Genomic DNA, 19,906 nt, shown 5'->3' on the forward strand with positions numbered 1-19,906 from the left:
CAGAAGTAATTACACTATTTTCGGCTATGAACAATATCACAGGATAACACTTTAAACCCCTAAATTACAATTTCCCGTTCCCTTAACAACCTTTAGATTATTACTCACCATTATTACTGGTACTCACCATTGAAGAAGATACTTAATGATCCTGATATTTATTAACATAATTATTTATGTTATGGTTTGGGCAATCAGCAATGGCGGACAAAAATTTGGCAATGACCTCACAGGCGGGAAAAACGTCATGTATAAAAACCCCCTGCAAAGTATCTTTTAATTTAAAAAAAAAAAAAAGTGGTATAGACTTTTCGAGAAAGTCAAGGGAACACTGTATATCTATCTATACATATACATACATACATAGAATAGAATTTTATTGGCCAAGTGTGATTGGACACACAAGGAATTTGTCTTGGTGCAGATGCTCTCAGTGTACATAAAAGAAAATACTGTATACATTTGTCAAGAATCATGTCGTACAACACTTAATGATTATCATAGGGGTCAAATAAGCAATGAAGAAGCAATATTAATAAAAATCTTAGGATATAAGCAACAAGTACATAATACACATACAGACCTACATACACACAAAGACATACACAAACAGAGGACATAAGCTCGAAACCAAAGGAAAAAACCCCGCCCGAATGCAGCGGGCTAGAAGGCAGCCCAGGCCTCGCGGCCCTCCGGTTCCTTCTTCTCCTCAGCGGCCGCGAGGGCCCAGGCACAGCCACCGCTCCTCGCCAACGCCGACGGGCCTGCTAAGCAGGGCTCAGCCCTCGCCCTCGCCCGCCGCCATGCCGGGAAGCGGAGGGGCAGCGGCGCGTTTGCAGGAAAGCCTCCCGCCCCCTCAGCTCCGGATCCTTCCTGAGGCTCGAAGCCGCTTCGCCCGGCCCGTGATACGGGTGCGGCCTCCGCCGCTCCGCCCGCCGCGCTTCCGCGGGGCCCTGAGGGAGGCGGCAGCGGCGGCGGAGATCTCGCGGTGCTGGCGGCTGGCCCGGGCTGGCTTGAGACGCCGCCTCCTTTTTTGTGTGTCGGGGTCGGGACTGTGCGCAGTGGAGCGGGCGGGGAGGCGCGCCGTCGGCGGCAGCAGCAGCATCAGCATCAGAGGAGGAGGAAGACGAAGAAGAGCCCGAGCCGCAGCGGCCGGAGGCGGGAAGGAGGAGCGCGCTGGGTCTGCCTTCGCCAGCGCCGCCGGAGCCTCGCCCAGTCCGATGTGCCTCCTCCTGCGGCGGCGGCGCTGCTGCTGCTGCCTCTGAGCCAGAGGGGGAAACCTTTCCGCCTTCCCGCAGTCCCAACATGGCCATCCCGGCAACGTGCACCCGCTTCACCGACGAGTACCAGCTCTACGAGGAGCTCGGCAAGTACGTCTCCCCGCCCGCCCGGCTGCGGCCTCCCGGCTTGGGTTAGCAGCAGCCACTGCGGGCTTTCCGCCGCTCTTTCTCTCCCCCCCCCCCTCCCGGGCAGCCTCCTCCTTTGCGCAGGAGCCGCGCTCCTCCGTAGTTACTCAAGCCAGCTGCAACTTCTGCGGGCGGAAGGCGCTGGCGCAGCGGGCCGGGCAGCCGAGACGGAGGGCGCGGAAGCCCCACGGCCGGGGAGCTGCGGCACCGGGCGGCCGCTCTGGGGGAACCTCGTAGCCGGGGAGCCCCTCTCGGCGTTCCGGGTGGGAAGGCCAGCCTCCCCGGGCTTCACTTCCAGACTGTTTTTCTCCCACAGCCCCCCACAACGGGGCTCCTTTTTCTGCATTACGGCAAATGACCCGTTGCTATGTTTCTCTTAGACGTCAAACTCGGCTCTTTGGCTGCCTCGCGTCGCACCCTCCTCGCCCGCTGGCTTCCCCCCCCCCCCTGTAAAGTGCCCACTTGTAGGGGAAGGAAGAACGCCGGTGCAGGGAGGGACACCCCCGGGTGCATCTTCGTTTTTGACCCAGTCTCTACTCACCCCTCTTTTTGACCCCCTCCTCACCCCTCTTCCCCCTTTTTGACCCAGTCTCTCCATACCCCTCTTCCCGTTTTGACCCAGTCTCTCCTCACCCCTCTTCCCCCATTTTGACCCAGTCTCTCCATACCCCTCTTCCCGTTTTGACCCAGTCTCTCCTCACCCCTCTTCCCCCATTTTGACCCAGTCTCTCCTCACCCCTCTTCCCCTGTTTTGACCCAGTCTCTCCTCACCCCTCTTCCCCCATTTTGACCCAGTCTCTCCATACCCCTCTTACCCCGTTTTGACCCAGTCTCTCCTCACCCCGTTTTGACCCAGTCTCTCCTCACCCCTCTTCCCATTTTGACCCAGTCTCTCCTTACCCCTCTTACCCCGTTTTGACCCAGTCTTTCCTCACCCCATTTTGACCCAGTCTCCACACCTTTCCCCCCATTTTGACCCAGTCTCTCCTCACCTCTCTTCCCCTATTTTGACCCAGTCTCTCGTCATCCCTCTTTCCCCATTTTGACCCAGTCTCTCCTTACCCCTCTTCCCCCGTTTTGACCCAGTCTTTCCTCACTCCTCTTCCCCCCCCTGTTTTGACCCAGTCTCTCCGCATACCTCTCCCCCCACCCTCCAAGGCTCTGTCTTGAATTTTGGGGTGGTCCTTTTGAACTTCTGGGCAGGAATGGAAGAAGGTGGGTGTGGGGGAAACATCTGTATCAAGGCAAGAATTGGCAAGTGGGGGTGGTTAGGTTGGACTAGATGACCTCCAAGGTCGCTTTCAACTCTAATAGATACTCCAGAGCAGGGGTAGGCAAAGTTGGCTCCTCTGTGACTTGTGGACTTCAACTCCCAGAATTCCTGAGCCAATCGTGTTAGCTCAGGAATTCTGGGGGTTGAAGTCCACATGTCATAAAAGAGCCAACTTTGTCTGCCCCTGCTCCAGAGTATCTTTGAGACTGCCTTCTACCACATACCGCCCAGCGATGGTTAGATCCCACAGGGTTGGTCTACTTTAGGTCCCAGCGATGGTTAGATCCCACAGGGTTGGTCTTCTTTAGGTCCCGTCAGCTAAACAGTGTCGGCTGGCGGGTCCATAGGAAAGATCCTTCTCTGTGGCTGCTCTGACTCTCTGGAACCAGCTACCTCCTGAGATCTGGACCGCCCCCACCCTGCTGGCCTTCCGGAAAGCTGTAAAGACCTGGGTTTTCTGACCTTGGGGGTGTGTGGCGTTACTAGTGAGGTCGGCCCGTGAATGTAGGGATGGCTGCAATTATTTTAAATGGTACTGTTTATTTATATTGATCCATATTTATTTTGCTGTGAGCCGCCCTGCGTTCTTAGGGTTGGGGGGCATAGAAATAGAATAAAACAAAATAATAAATATATATGTATTTGACTTTTATACCGCCCCTCTCCGAGGACTTGGGGTGGCTCACAACATATAATAAAACAATGCGTAACATCATATATATATATACTGTATATATATATTTGTTTTCATAGATTTTCACGGGTATATGTATGTAGATTGTTCTGGGTTCGGGTTTTGCCCTGTGTAATATTTTGCATGTCTATGCGACGTTTCGGTGAAATCACATTCACCATCATCAGGCTGAAGTTTTAAGCTTCGTGTTGCTGTAAATATGGAATATTCCATATATATATACACACACACATATATATACATATATATATATATGTCACATGTTTAAGCTGAATTTGAAAATTAAGGGATACTAGGATAGATCTATCTATCTATCTATCTATCTATATTTATTTATATATATTTGTTTTCGTAGATTTTCACGGGTATATGTATGTAGATTGTTCTGAGTTCGGGTGTTGCCCCGTGTAATATTTTGCATGTCTATGTGACGTTTCGGTGAAATCACATTCACCATCATCAGGCTGAAGTTATAAGCTTCGTGCTGCTGTAGATATAGTGTAAATATGTATAGATATATACAGCCGCATGAAGCTTACAACTTCAGCCTGATTACACGGGGCAAAACCCAAACTCAGAACAATCTCTAGGATAGATCTATTTCGGCCTTATTTTGGCCTCATCAGCTAGCCATACCGTCACTGGGACTTGAACCTGCAACCTTTGCCTTGTAAGGCAGAGAATTATCCTCTAGGCTACAGTATCCAATCCCTTCAGCTCTGCACCATATGGAAGCAGCTGGGACTGGATCTAGAAAAGGCCCCTTAGATCAGGGGTCTCATCTCCAACCTTGGCAACTTTAAGCCTGGTGAACTTCAAACTCCCAGAATTCCCCCAGCCAGCAAAGCTTCTGTAATCTGCTGGCTGGGGAATATTGGAAGTTGAAGTCTATCAGGTTTAAAGTTGCCAAGGTTGGAGATTCCCTGCTCTCTGAAACTGCTATTTCGGTGCCCGTAGCTCCCAAGCAAATGGCCGAGACCAGCAGAGCAATGAAGTTGCTTGGACTCCTTTGCCTTGCAAATGGGCAGTCTCACTGCTGACTTGTAAAACTCAATTCTGGTCTGCAATAACAATTCTAACATATTCTAACCTTACCGTGCAGTGTCCGAGATTCTCTCTTTTTAGAAACATAGAAGACTGACGGCAGAAAAAGACCTCATGGTCCATCTAGTCTGCCCTTATACTATTTCCTGTATTTTATCTTATAATGGATATATGTTTATCCCAGGCATGTTTAAATTCAGTGACTGTGGATTTACCAACCACGTCTGCTGGAAGTTTGTTCCAAGGATCTACTACTCTTTCAGTGAAATAATATTTTCTCACGTTGCTTTTGATCTTTCCCCCAACTAACTTCAGATTGTGTCCCCTTGTTCTTGTGTTCACTTTCCTATTAAAAACACTTCCCTCCTGGACCTTATTTAACCCTTTAACATATTTAAATGTTTCGATCATGTCCCCCCTTTTCCTTCTGTCCTCCAGACTATACAGATTGAGTTCATTAAGTCTTTCCTGATACGTTTTATGCTTAAGACCTTCCACCATTCTTGCAGCCCGTCTTTGGACCCGTTCAATTTTGTCAATATCTTTTTGTAGGTGAGGTCTCCAGAACTGAACACAGTACTCCAAACGTGGTCTCACCAGCGCTCTATATAAGAAAAATATATTTTCTCTACCATATCCCCTTCCCCCCCAAATGTGAGGCAGGGGATATCTTTTACCATCCACACCAAACTTCGAACCGGCTCTCCCAAGGGGAAGGTGGTGGTGGAGTGGCATTTTCCTTGCTTTTTTCCACTGGCCCCTATTTTAGGGTGCTGTCCTTGCTTTCCGAGCACCATACAAGATGGGGATCCGATTTCCTCTCTGTGAGAAACGGAGGCTTCAACACCATCAGTCTGGAGGACAGAAGGGAAAGTGGGGGACATGATTGAAACATTTTATTATTATTATTATTATTATTATTATTATTATTTATTAGATTTGTATGCCGCCCCTCTCCGCAGACTCGGGGCGGCTCACAGCAGTGATAAAACAATATATACCGGTAATAGCAAATCTAATATTAAAGTCTAAAATAACAATTTTACATTAAAAGCCTAAAAACCCCGTTATATAAAAAGCATACACACACAAACATACCATACATAAAACTGCATAGGCAAGGGGATATGTTAAAGGGTTAAATAAGGTCCAGGAGGGAAGTCTTTTTAATAGGGAAGTGAACACAAGAACAAGGGGGCACAATCTGAGGTTAGTTGGGGGGAAAGATCAGAAGCAACGTGAAAAAATATTATTTTGCTGAAAGAGTAGTAGATGCTTGGAACAAACTTCCAGCAGACGTGGTTGGTAAATCCGCAGTAACTGAATTCAAACATGCCTGAGATAAACATATACCCGTCCTAAGATAAAATAAAGGAAATAGTATAAGGGCAGACTAGAAGGACCATGAGGTCTTTTTCTGCCGTCAATCTTCTATGTTTCTATGTTTCTATTACTACTTTTGAGGAGGCTGCTTTGTGGTGGCTTGTGCTTGTCTGTCTTAAGACCGGGACTTCCCTTGCTAAATTTGGATTGACTGTGTTATAAAAGGCCACCCTGAAATACATATCGAGGCTCTTCCCGTTAGAGTAACGGTATTTTCACCTCTGTAGCTGGGTGCGAGAAAACCCGAGTAGGAGTGACCATTTGAGATTTCTCCCGTCCATCTACTCTGCTACTTTGGAAGGCTTGGTGCTGAGCTACCCCTAAGTCTTTACTAAGTCTGCACTTCTATTTCTACTAGTTTTTTCTCATCATTCCTATCGCCCTTTTCCTCCCACTTAGGACTGCATAACTTGTTGCTTTGTATCCTAAGATTTTTATTAATGTTGATTGTTTCTTCCTTGCTTATTTGACCCCTATGACAATCATTAAGTGTTGCACCACATGATTCTTGACAAATCTATATTTTCTTTTATGTACGCCGAGAGCATATGCATCAAGACAAATTCCTTGTGTGTCCAATCACCCTTGGCCAATAAAGAATTCTATTCTATTCTATTCTACCCCAACATATTTGGGAGAGCCTCTTGTTGAAGAAAACGGACAGTGGATTACAGTGGAGCTCATGTGGGGCTGTGTTTGTGGTCAATCGAATTAGCAATGGTCACAGAACAAACTGAACCGTGAAATAACTACATTACTTTAGTTTGTATAATCCATTGAGCCACAAACTATTTTTCAGCTGCAGATCCGGTTTGTCTGTCCAGAGTGACACTGCAGGAGGTCAGGCTGGAATCCAAAAATAAATTAAGTTAACAAACCTCAAAACCTGTCACTTTAAAAAAAAAAAAAACACCCCATGCTGGCTGTTTTCCAGACCACCTGAGTTCATGGAAGCTCCTTCACCTGTTCTAATAATTATTCAGGTTTTTTTTAGCTCTATATTCAATTTATTTATTTATTTATTTTATTTTAATTTGTTTGTTTGTTTGTTTGCCGCCCCTCTCCGAAGACTCGGGGCTAAAAACAATAAAAAAGACAATGTAAACAAATCTAATATTAAAAATAATCTAAAAAACCCCAATTTAAGAGACCAATCATACAAACAAGCATACCATGTATAAATTCTATAAGCCTAGGGGGCTTATAGAATTCCCCCATGCCTGACGACAGAGGTGGGTTTTAAGGAGCTTGCGAAAGGCAAGGAGGGTGGGGGCAACTCTAATATCTGGGGGGAGCTGGTTCCAGAGGGTCGGGGCCGCCACAGAGAAGGCTCTTCTCCTGGGTCCCACCAAATGGAGCCTATGGGTCCTTTAAATAAATACCTTGACAGATTTAATCCTCCGTTCTTGATTCAGTTTCACGGGATCAGCCTCTCCGTGTTTCTTCCAGGGGTGCTTTCTCAGTGGTACGGAGATGCGTGAAAAAAACCTCATCTCAAGAATTTGCTGCAAAGATCATCAATACCAAGAAGCTGTCAGCCAGAGGTAAGTGTCCAAGCATTGGTTTAAATCAAATTCCTGTACAGGATAATGTTGATTGCAAGACTCTTAATTGATACAGTGCGGCAAATGTCATCATTGATCTTCTTGGAATCGGTGTTTCTTTTGGCTTTGATTTGGGAATATGCTGCCTCTAAGCTCATAGAATGGATTCATTTCTTACTATGTACTAGGGTCTGGAACATCGTGATCTGATGCTTAATAGGGAGCATTGGATTAACCACCTACCTCATAACTCACTCAAACGATTGTGTTCCCTCGATTTTCGCGGGTTCGAACTTCGCGGAAAGTCTACACCACGGTTTTTCAAAAATATTAATTAAAAATACTTTGCAGTTTTTTCCCCACCCGATGACGTCATATGTCATCGCCAAACTTTCGTCTGCCTTTAATAAATATTTTTTTTAATAAACTTTAATAAATAAACATGGTGAGTAATCATCTGAATGGTTGCTAAGGGAATGGAAAATTGCAGTTTAGGGGTTTAAAGTGTTAAGGGAAGGCTTGGGATACTGTTCATAGCCAAAAATAGTGTATTTACTTCCGCATCTCTACTTTGCGGAAATTCGACTTTCGCGGGCGGTCTTGGAACGCATCCCCTGCGAAAAGCGAGGGGACACTGTATTAGGGAGTTGGTGTTATACTTCCAGAAGTATGGGATGCACTGTGGCTCTGCATTTGGATTGATTCCTTTTAAACTCACATGGGCTTAGTTCTAAATAACGCTTCTTAGATAGAGCTGCGTTGAAATCGGCCCAAAAAATTAGATCAGGTTTCTCCGAGTCAGGTGTATTTTATTGCACATTTTGAAGCCTAAGAAGAATGTTGGAATCAGAAAGAGAAGGGATTGTTAGAGGAATTGTTCCTTAAGCTGATGGTATTAGAAGTAATAATGTTTTTGGTTTTAGTGTTTGCAATTTGGGGTTTAATTTTGTGACTAGTACTGTATAGTGATGCATTTTTCTGGCCTGGGAATTTGACATGTGAAAAAACAAAATCTGCTGTGGAATTTATGAAGAACAAAAAGAGTCAATAATAAAGTTATGTTTTCTCTTTAGGGATGTTATTCTTTGCATGGACTTAGCTATAGATTACTAACACACAACATCAATGCCACATTACTTGAATACATGTGTGAAATGGTACTCATATTAAAATGATGTATTCCATGATGTTTGTCTAATCATCCAAGACCTCTGATCATACTTGAAGAAGCCAATGCTTTTATACTATTTTGAATAGCTTGCAGTAGCATGTAATGTGTAATAATCCAATTCTATTTACAAGCATTTACTTATTCAGTGGCTTCGGTAGCATATGTTTACTTATTCTGCGTAATTAACTAGCACGTATAATGATATTTTCAGGGAAGCCTGAGTATTGATTTCATTCTAATCAATGTGATATTTCTTTACTCATTTTTCAACTATCTTACCTTTTCTCAGGTTTCAGTGCATATGGCTGATGGCAATGCAGTACTTGAATTAAAGAGTCGTCTTTGCTGCAATATTAATGTTATTGTTTCTTCTTGTAATTCCTCCATGACTTCTATAATTGCATCTTCGGTTCAGTGTCTTCTTGGTTTCCTCCCCCCTCCTTTTTTAGCAACTTCAACACTAACAGCCTCAGCCTGTTAGGCAACAACAGTGGCCTTTCTTTGCCCTGACTTAAAAGCTCACAACCAGGAAATTCCTTGTTCGTGTATACGTTCGCCGTGAATTTGAGGAAAGTATGCCTGCATCTCAACATGGGGACAAGAATTAGGTTCCACAAATGCTTTTCCAACCTTTGGAGATTGTGGAAAATCAAAGACCTAAACAGGTGCAGAGTTGTTAGAGAAAACTGTTCTCTCTGTTTCTTATTACACAATATTTATTAAACAATGTCGTCTGGCGGGACCCAGGGGAAGAGCCTTCTCTGTGGTGGCTCCGACCCTCTGGAACCAGCTCCCCCCTGAGATTAGGATTGCCCTCACCCTCCTTGCCTTTTGTAAACTCCTTAGAACCCACCTCTGCCGTCAGGCATGGGGGAATTGAAACATCACCCCCTTGCCCATGTTGTTTTGGTGTTTGATGTATTGTGTGCTTGTTTTTTATATATATTGGGGTTGCTTTTATGAATTTTTTAACCTAAAACTGTAATTAGATTGGTAAATATTAGATTTGTCACTATGTACTGTTTTTGCCATTGTTGTGAGCCGCCCCGAGTCTGCGGAGTGGGGTGGCATATAAATCTAATCTAATCTAATTTATTTATTTATTAGATTTGTATGCCGCCCCTCTCCGCAGACTCAGGGCGGCTCAGAACAACAACAAAACAATTGAAGACAAATCCAATAATTCACAGAGAAGGCTCTTCCCCTGGGACCCGCCAAAACAACATTGTTTAGTCGACGGGACCCACAGAAGGCCAACTCTTTGGGACCTAGTCGGTCGCTGGGATTCGTAATATAGATTATGATAGTTTTTATTTACCACATTTGTGACTTTTTATGCCTGCAGTCCCTGATTTCTTTTCATGGCAATCCTACTGTATAAGAAAGACGTCAGTTGTCCTAACAATTACCTTAATGCCTCAGCGGCAATTAGAATTTCCCAGTACCCCTTGTAAGTGTTGCATCGGTCTGGTTTTTGGTTTTTCAATGCATTTTGGAAGAACTATAAAGCCATAATCAGGGCAGGTAATACTGTGCTGCAGTTTTGGTTTCTCTCATAGTGGCAGTGGTGGACTGCAGCCGGTTTAGCAATGAGTTCAGAGATTGTGCACCTTGCGCACAGTGTTCAAAATATAGCAATTTGAGGCTCAGCTGCTTACCTTATAAGGCAAGGACAGTGGTAGGTAGAACAGTAGAGGCGTGGAAATAAGCTGTGTCGTGCAAATCAGCTGAGCCAGAAAGAAGGAAATATAGGATAGGATAGGGCGTGTGTGTGTGGGGGGCAGAGCCAGCTGATTGTCGGAATTTATTTATTATCTATCTATCTATCTATCTATCTATCTATCTATCTATCTATCTATCTATCTATCTATTTATTGGATTTGTATGCCGCCCCTCTCCGCAGACTTGGGGCGGCTAACAACAATAATAAACCAGTATATAATAGTAATCCAATACTAAAAACAGTTTAAAAAACCCCATTATTATAAAAACCAAACATACATACTCATATACCATGCATAAAAATTGTAAAGGCCTAGGGGGAAAGAGTATCTCAATTCCCCCATGCCTAGCGGCAGAGGTGGGTTTTAAGCAGCTTACGAAAGGCAAGGAGGGTGGGGGCAATTCTAATCTCTGGGGGGAGTTGGTTCCAGAGGGCCGGGGCGGCCACAGAGAAGGCTCTTCCCCTACGTCCCGCCAAGCGGCATTGTTTAGTTGACGCGACCCGGAGAAGACCCACTCTGTGGGACCTAACTGGTCGCTGGGATTCGTGCAGCAGAATTACCAGTTTGCCCGAACCGGTCCGAACCAGCAGCTGCCCACTACTGGAAAGTGAGTTACCAAAAAAAATACACCAAACTTCATTAAAAAGACTACATAATTTTATACAAATTCCTGACATTTATGCAGCTTTGGGAGAATAATTTCAAAGGGGTAAAAATAATATAGATTTGTAGATTTGTTTATTTATGAAATTAATAGCAAAAGTAAAACTAGAGAGTCTGTGGCTGTGAAGGATGGAGATTTATTATTGACTTATTGTACGATGGAACAGTCAGATAACAAGGTCTCAGCGTGCACAAATTGCCAGGATCATTCAGTATTGAATGGGGGCAGGTGTTCTGGCAAAATCAATACAAATATTAGTAGGGCCAGGAATCGCGGAGAGTTGTGTTTTTGGTGATAATAGCAAAAGTTGCCTTATTTTATTTTTTTTGCAATAAGGCAGCTGTAATATATGGCGTCTCAAAGGTATTCAGAGCCTAGGAGCAGTTATAAGGCAGAAAATATAAAGGAGTGATTGGTCCAAAGCAGTGCTTCTCAATTATTTTCTGCTATGTCTCCCCTGGGAAGAAGTAAACATTACTCGCCCCCCAAGTCTCTGCCGACACGCGTTTCACGGCCCACCCTGCCTGACCTGCCACCCCCAAACTGCGCCCCACTGCAAGATACACATCCTACCTGACTCTTGTACTGGTACTTCTGTCGCGTTCCTTGGCATTGTGACCAGGGCAGCCCGTTCTAAAAGAAAACATCTCATAAGTTTGAGAAGTTTGATTGAACTTGCAAGGCGTTTTCTTTTAGAACAGGCTGCCCTGGACACAAAGCCAAGGAGTGGGATGGAGGTATCGGTAGAAGTGTCAGGTAGGACGTGTGTCCTACTCCCTGGGGAAAAAAAAGGCACGTTCCCCAGGGTCACATGCCCTCCCCCATGGCATTGATCCGTCCCCCCCCGGGGGGGGGCTCACTATTTGAGAAACACTGATTTAAAGTGACAATAGCATCTAAGTTGATTCCTGATTACAAGTACAGTGGTACCTCTACCTAAGAACGCCTCTACTTACAAACCTCTCTAGATAAGAACCGGGTGTTCAAGATATTTTTGCCTCTTCTCAAGAACCATTTTCCACTTGCAAACCGGAGTCTCCGAAACTGTAACCGGAAAAGGCAGGGAGAAGCCTTCGTGGGGCCTTTCTAGGAATCTCCTGGGAGGAAACAGGACTGGAGAAGGTGGGGAGAAGCCTCCGTGGGGGCCTCTCTAGGAATCTCCTGGGAGGAAACAGGACCGGAGAAGTTGGGGAGAAGCCTCCGTGGGGCCTCTCTAGGAATCTCCTGGGAGGAAACAGGACCGGAGAAGGTGGGGAGAAGCCTCCGTGGGGCCTCTCTAGGAATCTCCTGGGAGGAAACAGGACCGGAGAAGGTGGGGAGAAGCCTCCGTGGGGCCTCTCTAGGAATTTCCTGGGAGGAAACAGGACCGGAAAAGGTGGGGAGAAGCCTCCGTGGGGCCTCTCTAGGGATCTCCTGGGAGGAAACAGGGCCTACACCCTCCGTGTGGTTTCCCCAATCGCACGCGTTGTTTGCTTTTACATTGATTCCTATGGGAAAAATGGCTTCTTCTTACAAACTTTTCTACTTAAGAACCTGGTCACGGAACGAATTAAGTTCGTAAATAGAGGTATCAATGTATACCATAAAAGATAGCAGGGGAAGATCACTTTTTATCTCTTTTAGGAAAACCATGGCTCGGGCCTTGCTATCGCACATCTGAAAGAAAAACTGTATATTCCACATGAATCTCTATTGCTGTTGGTTCATTTTCCTCCTGTTGGGCTCAGATTGCTCTGTTGTGTGGGAAAATGTGTCTGAAGCTGGGCTTTGCTTGGACCATATGTTGTTGTGTGCAACAAGACTGCCATACAAATCTGTTCCTTGTGAATCACCACTGTGCGGAGATGGCAAAATAAACCACAGTACACACACACACAGAGTGATGGTGCAGATTGTGATAGGGGTGTGAAAATTACAAGAAACAAAATCTGTCGGTTGCCATGTAATCTAAATCGTGGAATAAGAATTTAAGGGCCCAGAAGACTATTGAGCTGCAATAAAACATGAGCCATTATCCTTAGTGAAGAAAGTATTAAGCTGTTGGTTATTGTAGCCGATTTCAGTCTGGTTGGTCTAAATGACATCAGTGATTAAACGACCATGCTTGCGCTAGAGATGGTGGATTTATTCATTTCGGCATTTTTGAGAATCATGAATGGTGGAGTCCTGACCAGAATATCTTCAGGACCGCCTTCTGCCGCACGAATCCCAGCGACTGGTTAGGTCCCACAGAGTTGGCCTTCTTCGGGTCCCGTTGACTAAACAATGTCGTCTGGCGGGACCCAGAGGAAGAGCCTTCTCTGTGGTGGCTCCGACCCTCTGGAACCAGCTCCCCCCTGAGATTACGATTGCCCCCCACCCTCCTTGCCTTTCGCAAACTCCTTAAAACCTACCTCTGCCGTCAGGCATGGGGGAATTGAAACATCTCCCCCTTGCCCATGTTGTTTTGGTGTTTGATTGATTGTGTGCTTGTTTTTTATATATATTGGGGTTGCTTTTATGTATTTTTAACCTAAAACTGCAATTAGATTGGTAAATATTAGATTTGTCACTATGTACTGTTTTCTGCCATTGTTGTGAGCCGCCCCGAGTCTGCGGAGAGGGGCGGCATATAAATCCAATAAATCTAATCTAATCTTATCTAATCTGACTACAGTGGTACCCCTACTTAAGAACTTTATTTCGTTCCGTGACCAGGTTCTTAAGTAGAAAAGTTTGTAAGTAGAAGCAATTTTTCCCATAGGAATCAATGTAAAAGCAAATAATGTGTGCAAACCCATTAGGAAAGAAATAAAAGCTCGGAATTTGGGTGGGAGTAGGAGGAGGAAGAGGAGGAGGACAGTTGCTGCCGAAGGAAGAAGGGGAGGGGAGGGGAATCAAAAAAATCCCAAACTTTAAGGATATATAAAATGGGAGACGGCGAGGAGGAGCACGGGCCTCCCATTTATTTATTTATTTATTTATTTATTGATTGATTGATTGATTGATTGATTGATTGGATTTTTATGCCGCCCCTCTCCGTAGACTCGGGGCGGCTAACAACAGTAGTAAACAGCATATGACAATCCAATATAAACAGTTAAAAACCCCTATTGTAAAACCAAACATACATACAGACATACCATGCATAAAATTGTAAAGGCCTAGGAGGAAAGAGTATCTCAATTCCCCCATGCCTGGCGGCAGAGGTGGGTTTTAAGCAGTTTACGAAAGGCAAGGAGGGTGGGGGCAATTCTAATCTCTGGGGGGAGTTGGTTCCAGAGGGTCGGGGCCGCCACAGAGAAGGCTCTTCCCCTGGGTCCCGCCAAGCGACATTGTTTAGTTGACGGGACCCGGAGAAGACCCACTCTGTGGGACCTAACTGGTCGCTGGGATTCATGCAGCAGAAGGCGGTCCCTGAGATAGTCTGGTCCAGTGCCACGAGGCTGCCTCCCATACACTGCGCCAGAGAGAGAAACCCAAGCGGGCAAGAGGGGGGGGACCTCCCGCTCCTTTGACCTAAAGGCTGCTCCTGCTGCTTGAGATGGCCGGGATTAAAGGGGGAATGGCAGGAAACTGGCCGGGCCTTCGTGCCGCTCTCAAATTTCCTGGGAAATTTTTCCGTGCTCGGGTTCTTAAGCAGAAAATGGTTCTTAAGTAGAGGCAAAACAATCTTAAGCACCCGGTTCTTATCTAGAAAAGTTCTTAAGTAGAGGCGTTCTTAGGTAGAGGTACCACTGTATTACATACTTGAATAAAAGAGCAAAGAAGGCAAATATATAAAGTCAGAAAACACCGAGAGGAAGGAGGAACCCTTTCGGTCTCTGTGTATAAAAAGTCTGCTGGAAAAAGGAATCTGGCGGAGGGTGGAGGATCCGATATAGCTCCAGGTGACCTAAGAGGTGTTTAGTTTCTCTGGTGCTTCAGAGCAGCAATGTGAGTCAAGACTATGACTAAATACTCGGCTCAGAGAGCACTGGAGCCACAGTAACTAACGCCAGCTGCAAAGTGGCAGTGGAATCTCACCAGCCCATCTCTTTTCTTTACAAATTCAGGCTGCCTGTAAGAAAAGCTTGCGGTGCAGTGTTTCCGCTAGCAAGCGAGCTTTCGGCCTCAATCATTACTGCTTCCTTTAAATACCAGGCTTCTTTTTTCTTTTTTTACTATTTCAGTACTCTCTTGAGTCACGTGTTTTAATATATGTTTACGTCTTTTCCTTTAACGTGCGTTGGCCCTCTTATCTGTAAAATAATAAAACCGGTTTGGAGTGGGGCAGCTTACATTTCTTAGTGCGTGTTTCGGTGAGAGTCAAGATTCTTTTTTTTTGAATTGCATTTAAAAACATACACAACATACAAATAGTAATGGGCTGCTGCCCCCATGGGTGGTGGTGGTGCAGTGGGGATAGTAGTAATAATAGAAACATAGAAGACTGACGGCAGAAAAAGACCTCATGGTCCATCTAGTCTGCCCTTATACTATTTCCTGTATTTTATCTTACAATGGATATATGTTTATCCCAGGCATGTTTAAATTCAGTTACTGTGGATTTACCAACCACGTCTGCTGGAAGTTTGTTCCAAGGATCTACTACTCTTTCAGTGAAATAATATTTCCTCACATTGCTTTTGATCTTTCCCCCAACTAACTTCAGATTGTGTCCCCTTGTTCTTGTGTTCACTTTCCTATTAAAAACACTTCCCTCCTGAACCTTATTTAACCCTTTGACATATTTAAATGTTTCGATCATGTCCCCCCTTTTCCTTCTGTCCTCCAGACTATACAGATTGAGTTCATTGTCTTTCCTGATACGTTTTATGCTTAAGACCTTCCACCATTCTTGTAGCCCGTCTTTGGACCCGTTCAATTTTGTCAATATCTTTTTGTAGGTGAGGTCTCCAGAACTGAACACAGTATTCCAAATGTGGTCTCACCAGCGCTCTATATAAGGGGATCACAATCCCCCTCTTCCTGCTTGTTATACCTCTAGCTATGCAGCCAAGCATCCTACTTGCTTTTCCTACTGCCCGACCACACTGCAGAAATCACTACCCCTAAATCCTTCTCTTCTGAAGTTTTTGCTAACACAGAACTGCCAATGCAATACTCAGATTGAGGATTCCTTTTCCCCAAGTGCATTATTTTACATTTGGAAACATTAAACTGTAGTTTCCATTGCTTTGACCATTTATCTAGTAAAGCTAAATCATTTACCATATTACAGACCCCTCCAGGAATATCAACCCTATTGCACACTTTAGAATCATCGGCAAATAGGCAAACCTTCCCTACCAAACCTTCCCCTATGTCACTCACAAACATATTAAAAAGAATAGGACCCAGAACAGACCCTTGTGGCACACCGCTTGTAACCTGTCTCTGCTCAGAATACTCGCCATTAACAATAACTCTGTGATGTCTATGCCTCAGCCAGCTTGAAATCCACTGAACTATCCAGGGATTAAGTCCAATCTTCACTAATTTAATAATAATAATAATAATAATAATAATAATAATAATAATAATAATAACAACAACAACAACAACAACAACAACAACAATAATAATTAAGTGGAATCATAAGCCCGAAAAAGTGGTCGAAAATGAGCAAGCAAAACTACTGTGGGACTTCCGACTTTCGATTGACCGAATTCTGAAGCATAACACTCCAGACATCCTGATTGTGGAGAAAAAGAAAGCATGGATCATCGACATCGCAATCCCAGGAGACAGCAGAATTGAGGAGAAGCAGCTAGAGAAATTAGTGAAATATGAAGATCTAAAAATCGAGCTGCAATGACTCTGGCATAAGCCCGTGAAAGTGGTTCCAGTGGTCCTTGGCACGCTGGGCGCAGTGCCAAAGGATCTCAGCGGACACTTGAAAACAATCGGAATTGACAAAATCTCCATCTGTCCATTGCAAAAGGCCACTTTACTGGGATGGGCAAACATAATTCGCCGCTACATCACGCAGTCCTAGGTGCTTGGGAAGCGCCCGACTGGTGATGAAATACGAAATCCAGCATAGTGATCTCGTTTGCTGTGTTGTACTGACATAATAATAATAATAATAATAATAATAATAATAATAATAATAATAATAAATTTATTGTCATTGTCAAAACAACGAATTGTCATTGGCAACGAAAGTCGTGTAATACCCAGAGACCAGTCCCACCATACATAAAGTCAGAATAGGTAAATTTAAAAATAGAATAAAAAATAGAATAAAATGTCCCATCCAAGTTTATGCACTATTTATTGAATAATAGTTTTTTTATTGTCCTTCTCTAGTACCTTAGTATGATCCTTAATTACTTTTATAAATAGGAAATAATTAAATACTATGTTTTTACCCATTTAATCATTTTAATCATTATCGAGAACTGAACGTTTATAGCAGTTAAAGAAAATTGAGCTACTTGCCTAATCTGTTATCATGCTGAACCTTGTGAGTTCAGTACAAAACTGTAAAGTGCTACTGTGCTCCTCAACAAATGATGACGACTATCATTTGTCCTTTTGTGTGGCTATTCAAATAATGTGACTTAATAAACTGAAACAGAGTCCAAGCACTTATTTGAAAACTTATCTTGATCGGTAAGCCACTCTCACCCAGTCACATGACCTTTAAGCCACCCTTGGTCACATGATTGTCAAGCCACTCCCACCTGGTCATATGTCTGGCAAGCCACTCCTACCTGGTCACATGTCCATCAAGCCACATCCACAAAATAAGCCACGCCTACAGTGTGGCAGTAAAAACTTCGGCAGCCCATCACTGCATACAAACATGTTACAATCATTATTATTACAATTGAAGATTGGTTAATCAAAGTTAATATGAATGCTGTTTATATAGGCATCTAATCCTAATGCATATAAATATTTATATTTTCTACTCTTCAATGTACACTATACAATATACATTTATTTTCTGCTCCTAGTTGATATATTAACATTTACACTTCTTATACATTCTTCTCCTTGTTTTTTAACCATTCATATAGTCTGTTCCATGTTGCGTAATATTCAGAATCTTCTCTATCCTGTAGTTCTTAGACATTTGTCCATCTTCGCACATTCTAGAATTGTTTTTTTTACAATTTCTTCATAATTAAGTGTGTTGTTTTGTTTCCACTTTGCTGCATAAGTTATTCTGGCGGCTGTTACTATATGAACTATTTAATAATTTATTTATTTTGAGTAATTTCCTGTAATGATTCCTAACAGATAAAAGTTCTGGTTTCCAATCGGTACAAATTTTTATTATTTCCTCTATTATTTTTCTGATGTTGATCCAAAATTTCTTTGCTTTTTCACACATCCACCACATATGGAAATATGTGTATTGTGATACTTCCAGCGCGGCGGTGAGATTTTATTTGACATTTTTGCTAATCTTGCGGGTGTTAAATGCCACCTATGAAACATCTTGAGAACCAAGATTCCTGATGTTGACAGAGACCATTGTTGTTCTATGCTGTTACTAGCTTGAGGTTAGCAGAAGCAAAGCTGAAGAACTACGATGTTCTAAGTAAGGAAGTTGGTGGAGTAGCGGAAAGTCTTGTCCCCTGCCTAATACTTTCTCTCCAACCATCTTTCCTCTTCTCTTGAATCTCTCCTTCTCTCCCTGCAACACAAAAGAGGTAGACTCTTGACTTTGCAATGCCAATAATAATACCTTGCATTGCAAAGCATCTACAAAAAGATATTGACAAAATTGAACGGGTCCAAAGACGGGCTACAAGAATGGTGGAAGGTCTTAAGCATAAAACGTATCAGGAAAGACTTCATGAACTCAATCTGTATAGTCTGGAAGACAGAAGGAAAAGGGGGGACATGATCGAAACATTTAAATATGTTAAAGGGTTAAATAAGGTCCAGGAGGGAAGTGTTTTTAATAGGAAAGTGAACACAAGAACAAGGGGACACAATCTGAAGTTAGTTGGGGGAAAGATCAAAAGCAACATGAGAAAATATTATTTTATTGAGATAGTAGTAGATCCTTGGAACAAACTTCCAGCAGACGTGGTAGATAAATCCACACTAACTGAATTTAAACATGCCTGGGATAAACATATATCCATTGTAAGATAAAATACAGAAAATAATATAAGGGCAGACTAGATGGACCACGAGGTCTTTTTCTGCTGTCAGACTTCTATGTTTCTATGTTTCTATCTCAAAACTGCTAAACCTTGACGTGGATTTAGGATAGTAGCTGTCATAGCTGTCCAGAATAGATTTCATAATTGCAAAAAAAAAGGCGTTGAATTTCTTTCTGGCCTCACTTTAAGGAGAGAAGGGCAGGTTTTTAAACTGTTTCCTAAAAGTTTGTCTGCTGTTTGTAGCTTTTCACTTCGTGATCTCTGTGCTGAAGTCACATGAGTTTCCTCTTCAAAGAATAGTCGCTTCTTTCTCTAAAATGTATTAATAGAATGTTTTCAGAGCAGATACAATAAAATATGCTGAACCTTTTTCACCAAGCTTTTTTTGCCTAGCAAGGAACAGAGGCAATCCCTGGACCGCAGGCCATACCTGAACGCCCCCATTTGCCATGCAAAGATAATGTTCGGCTAAAATTGATGAGAAAATAGAGTTCCATGGTATTGTTTTTCCCCCCTCCAAAATAATGCTAGGAGGCCTTTGGGAGGGAAGGTGCCCTCCCGTCCGCTTCCATTCCCAAATTTGGCTGAAACCAAGCTGCTGAAATTTCTGAACAGTGATGCAGTTTTTACCCATTTTGGGAGTGAGGGATAAGCGTGTCCTGCTCTCGGCCCTGCAGCCAAGCTCAGTCCGCTTCCTTTCCCATATTTAGGCCAGCAAAATAGCCAAGGAAAACAGTTGCCACCTCTATTCTTGTTATATAACACTGATGATCTCTGGCGTCCAGCAGCAAGCCATGGTGCCCAGAAGGGAGCAAATAGGAAAAGAGAAAAACAGAACAGTATTTATTTTTATTTATTTATTTATTCATTTTGTCCAATACACAATGAGGGTTTTAGTGGGTGTATGTATGTA

The 19,906-nt window shown here is 43.6% G+C and overlaps 1 protein-coding gene across 10 annotated transcripts in view; it reads left to right on the plus strand.

Annotated features, from left to right (window-relative positions):
- The first annotated feature begins 992 nt into the window (after positions 1-992).
- The window catches only part of CAMK2G (calcium/calmodulin dependent protein kinase II gamma), a 323,775-nt gene continuing 304,861 nt past the window's right edge, over positions 993-19,906 (plus strand). For 8 of the 10 annotated variants that reach the window (XM_070752093.1, XM_070752085.1, XM_070752090.1 and 5 more), the window contains exons 1-2: positions 1,036-1,370; positions 7,250-7,344. In XM_070752093.1, the coding sequence (XP_070608194.1) occupies positions 1,306-1,370; positions 7,250-7,344 (160 nt within the window). In that variant the 5' untranslated portion in view covers positions 1,036-1,305. Of the gene's footprint in view, positions 1,371-7,249; positions 7,345-19,906 lie in introns of all 10 variants that reach the window. The other 2 variants (XM_070752089.1, XM_070752091.1) reach the window with 2 other exon arrangements.

Source organism: Erythrolamprus reginae, chromosome 5 (genome assembly GCF_031021105.1).
Source record: "Erythrolamprus reginae isolate rEryReg1 chromosome 5, rEryReg1.hap1, whole genome shotgun sequence".
NCBI lineage: Eukaryota > Metazoa > Chordata > Lepidosauria > Squamata > Dipsadidae > Erythrolamprus > Erythrolamprus reginae.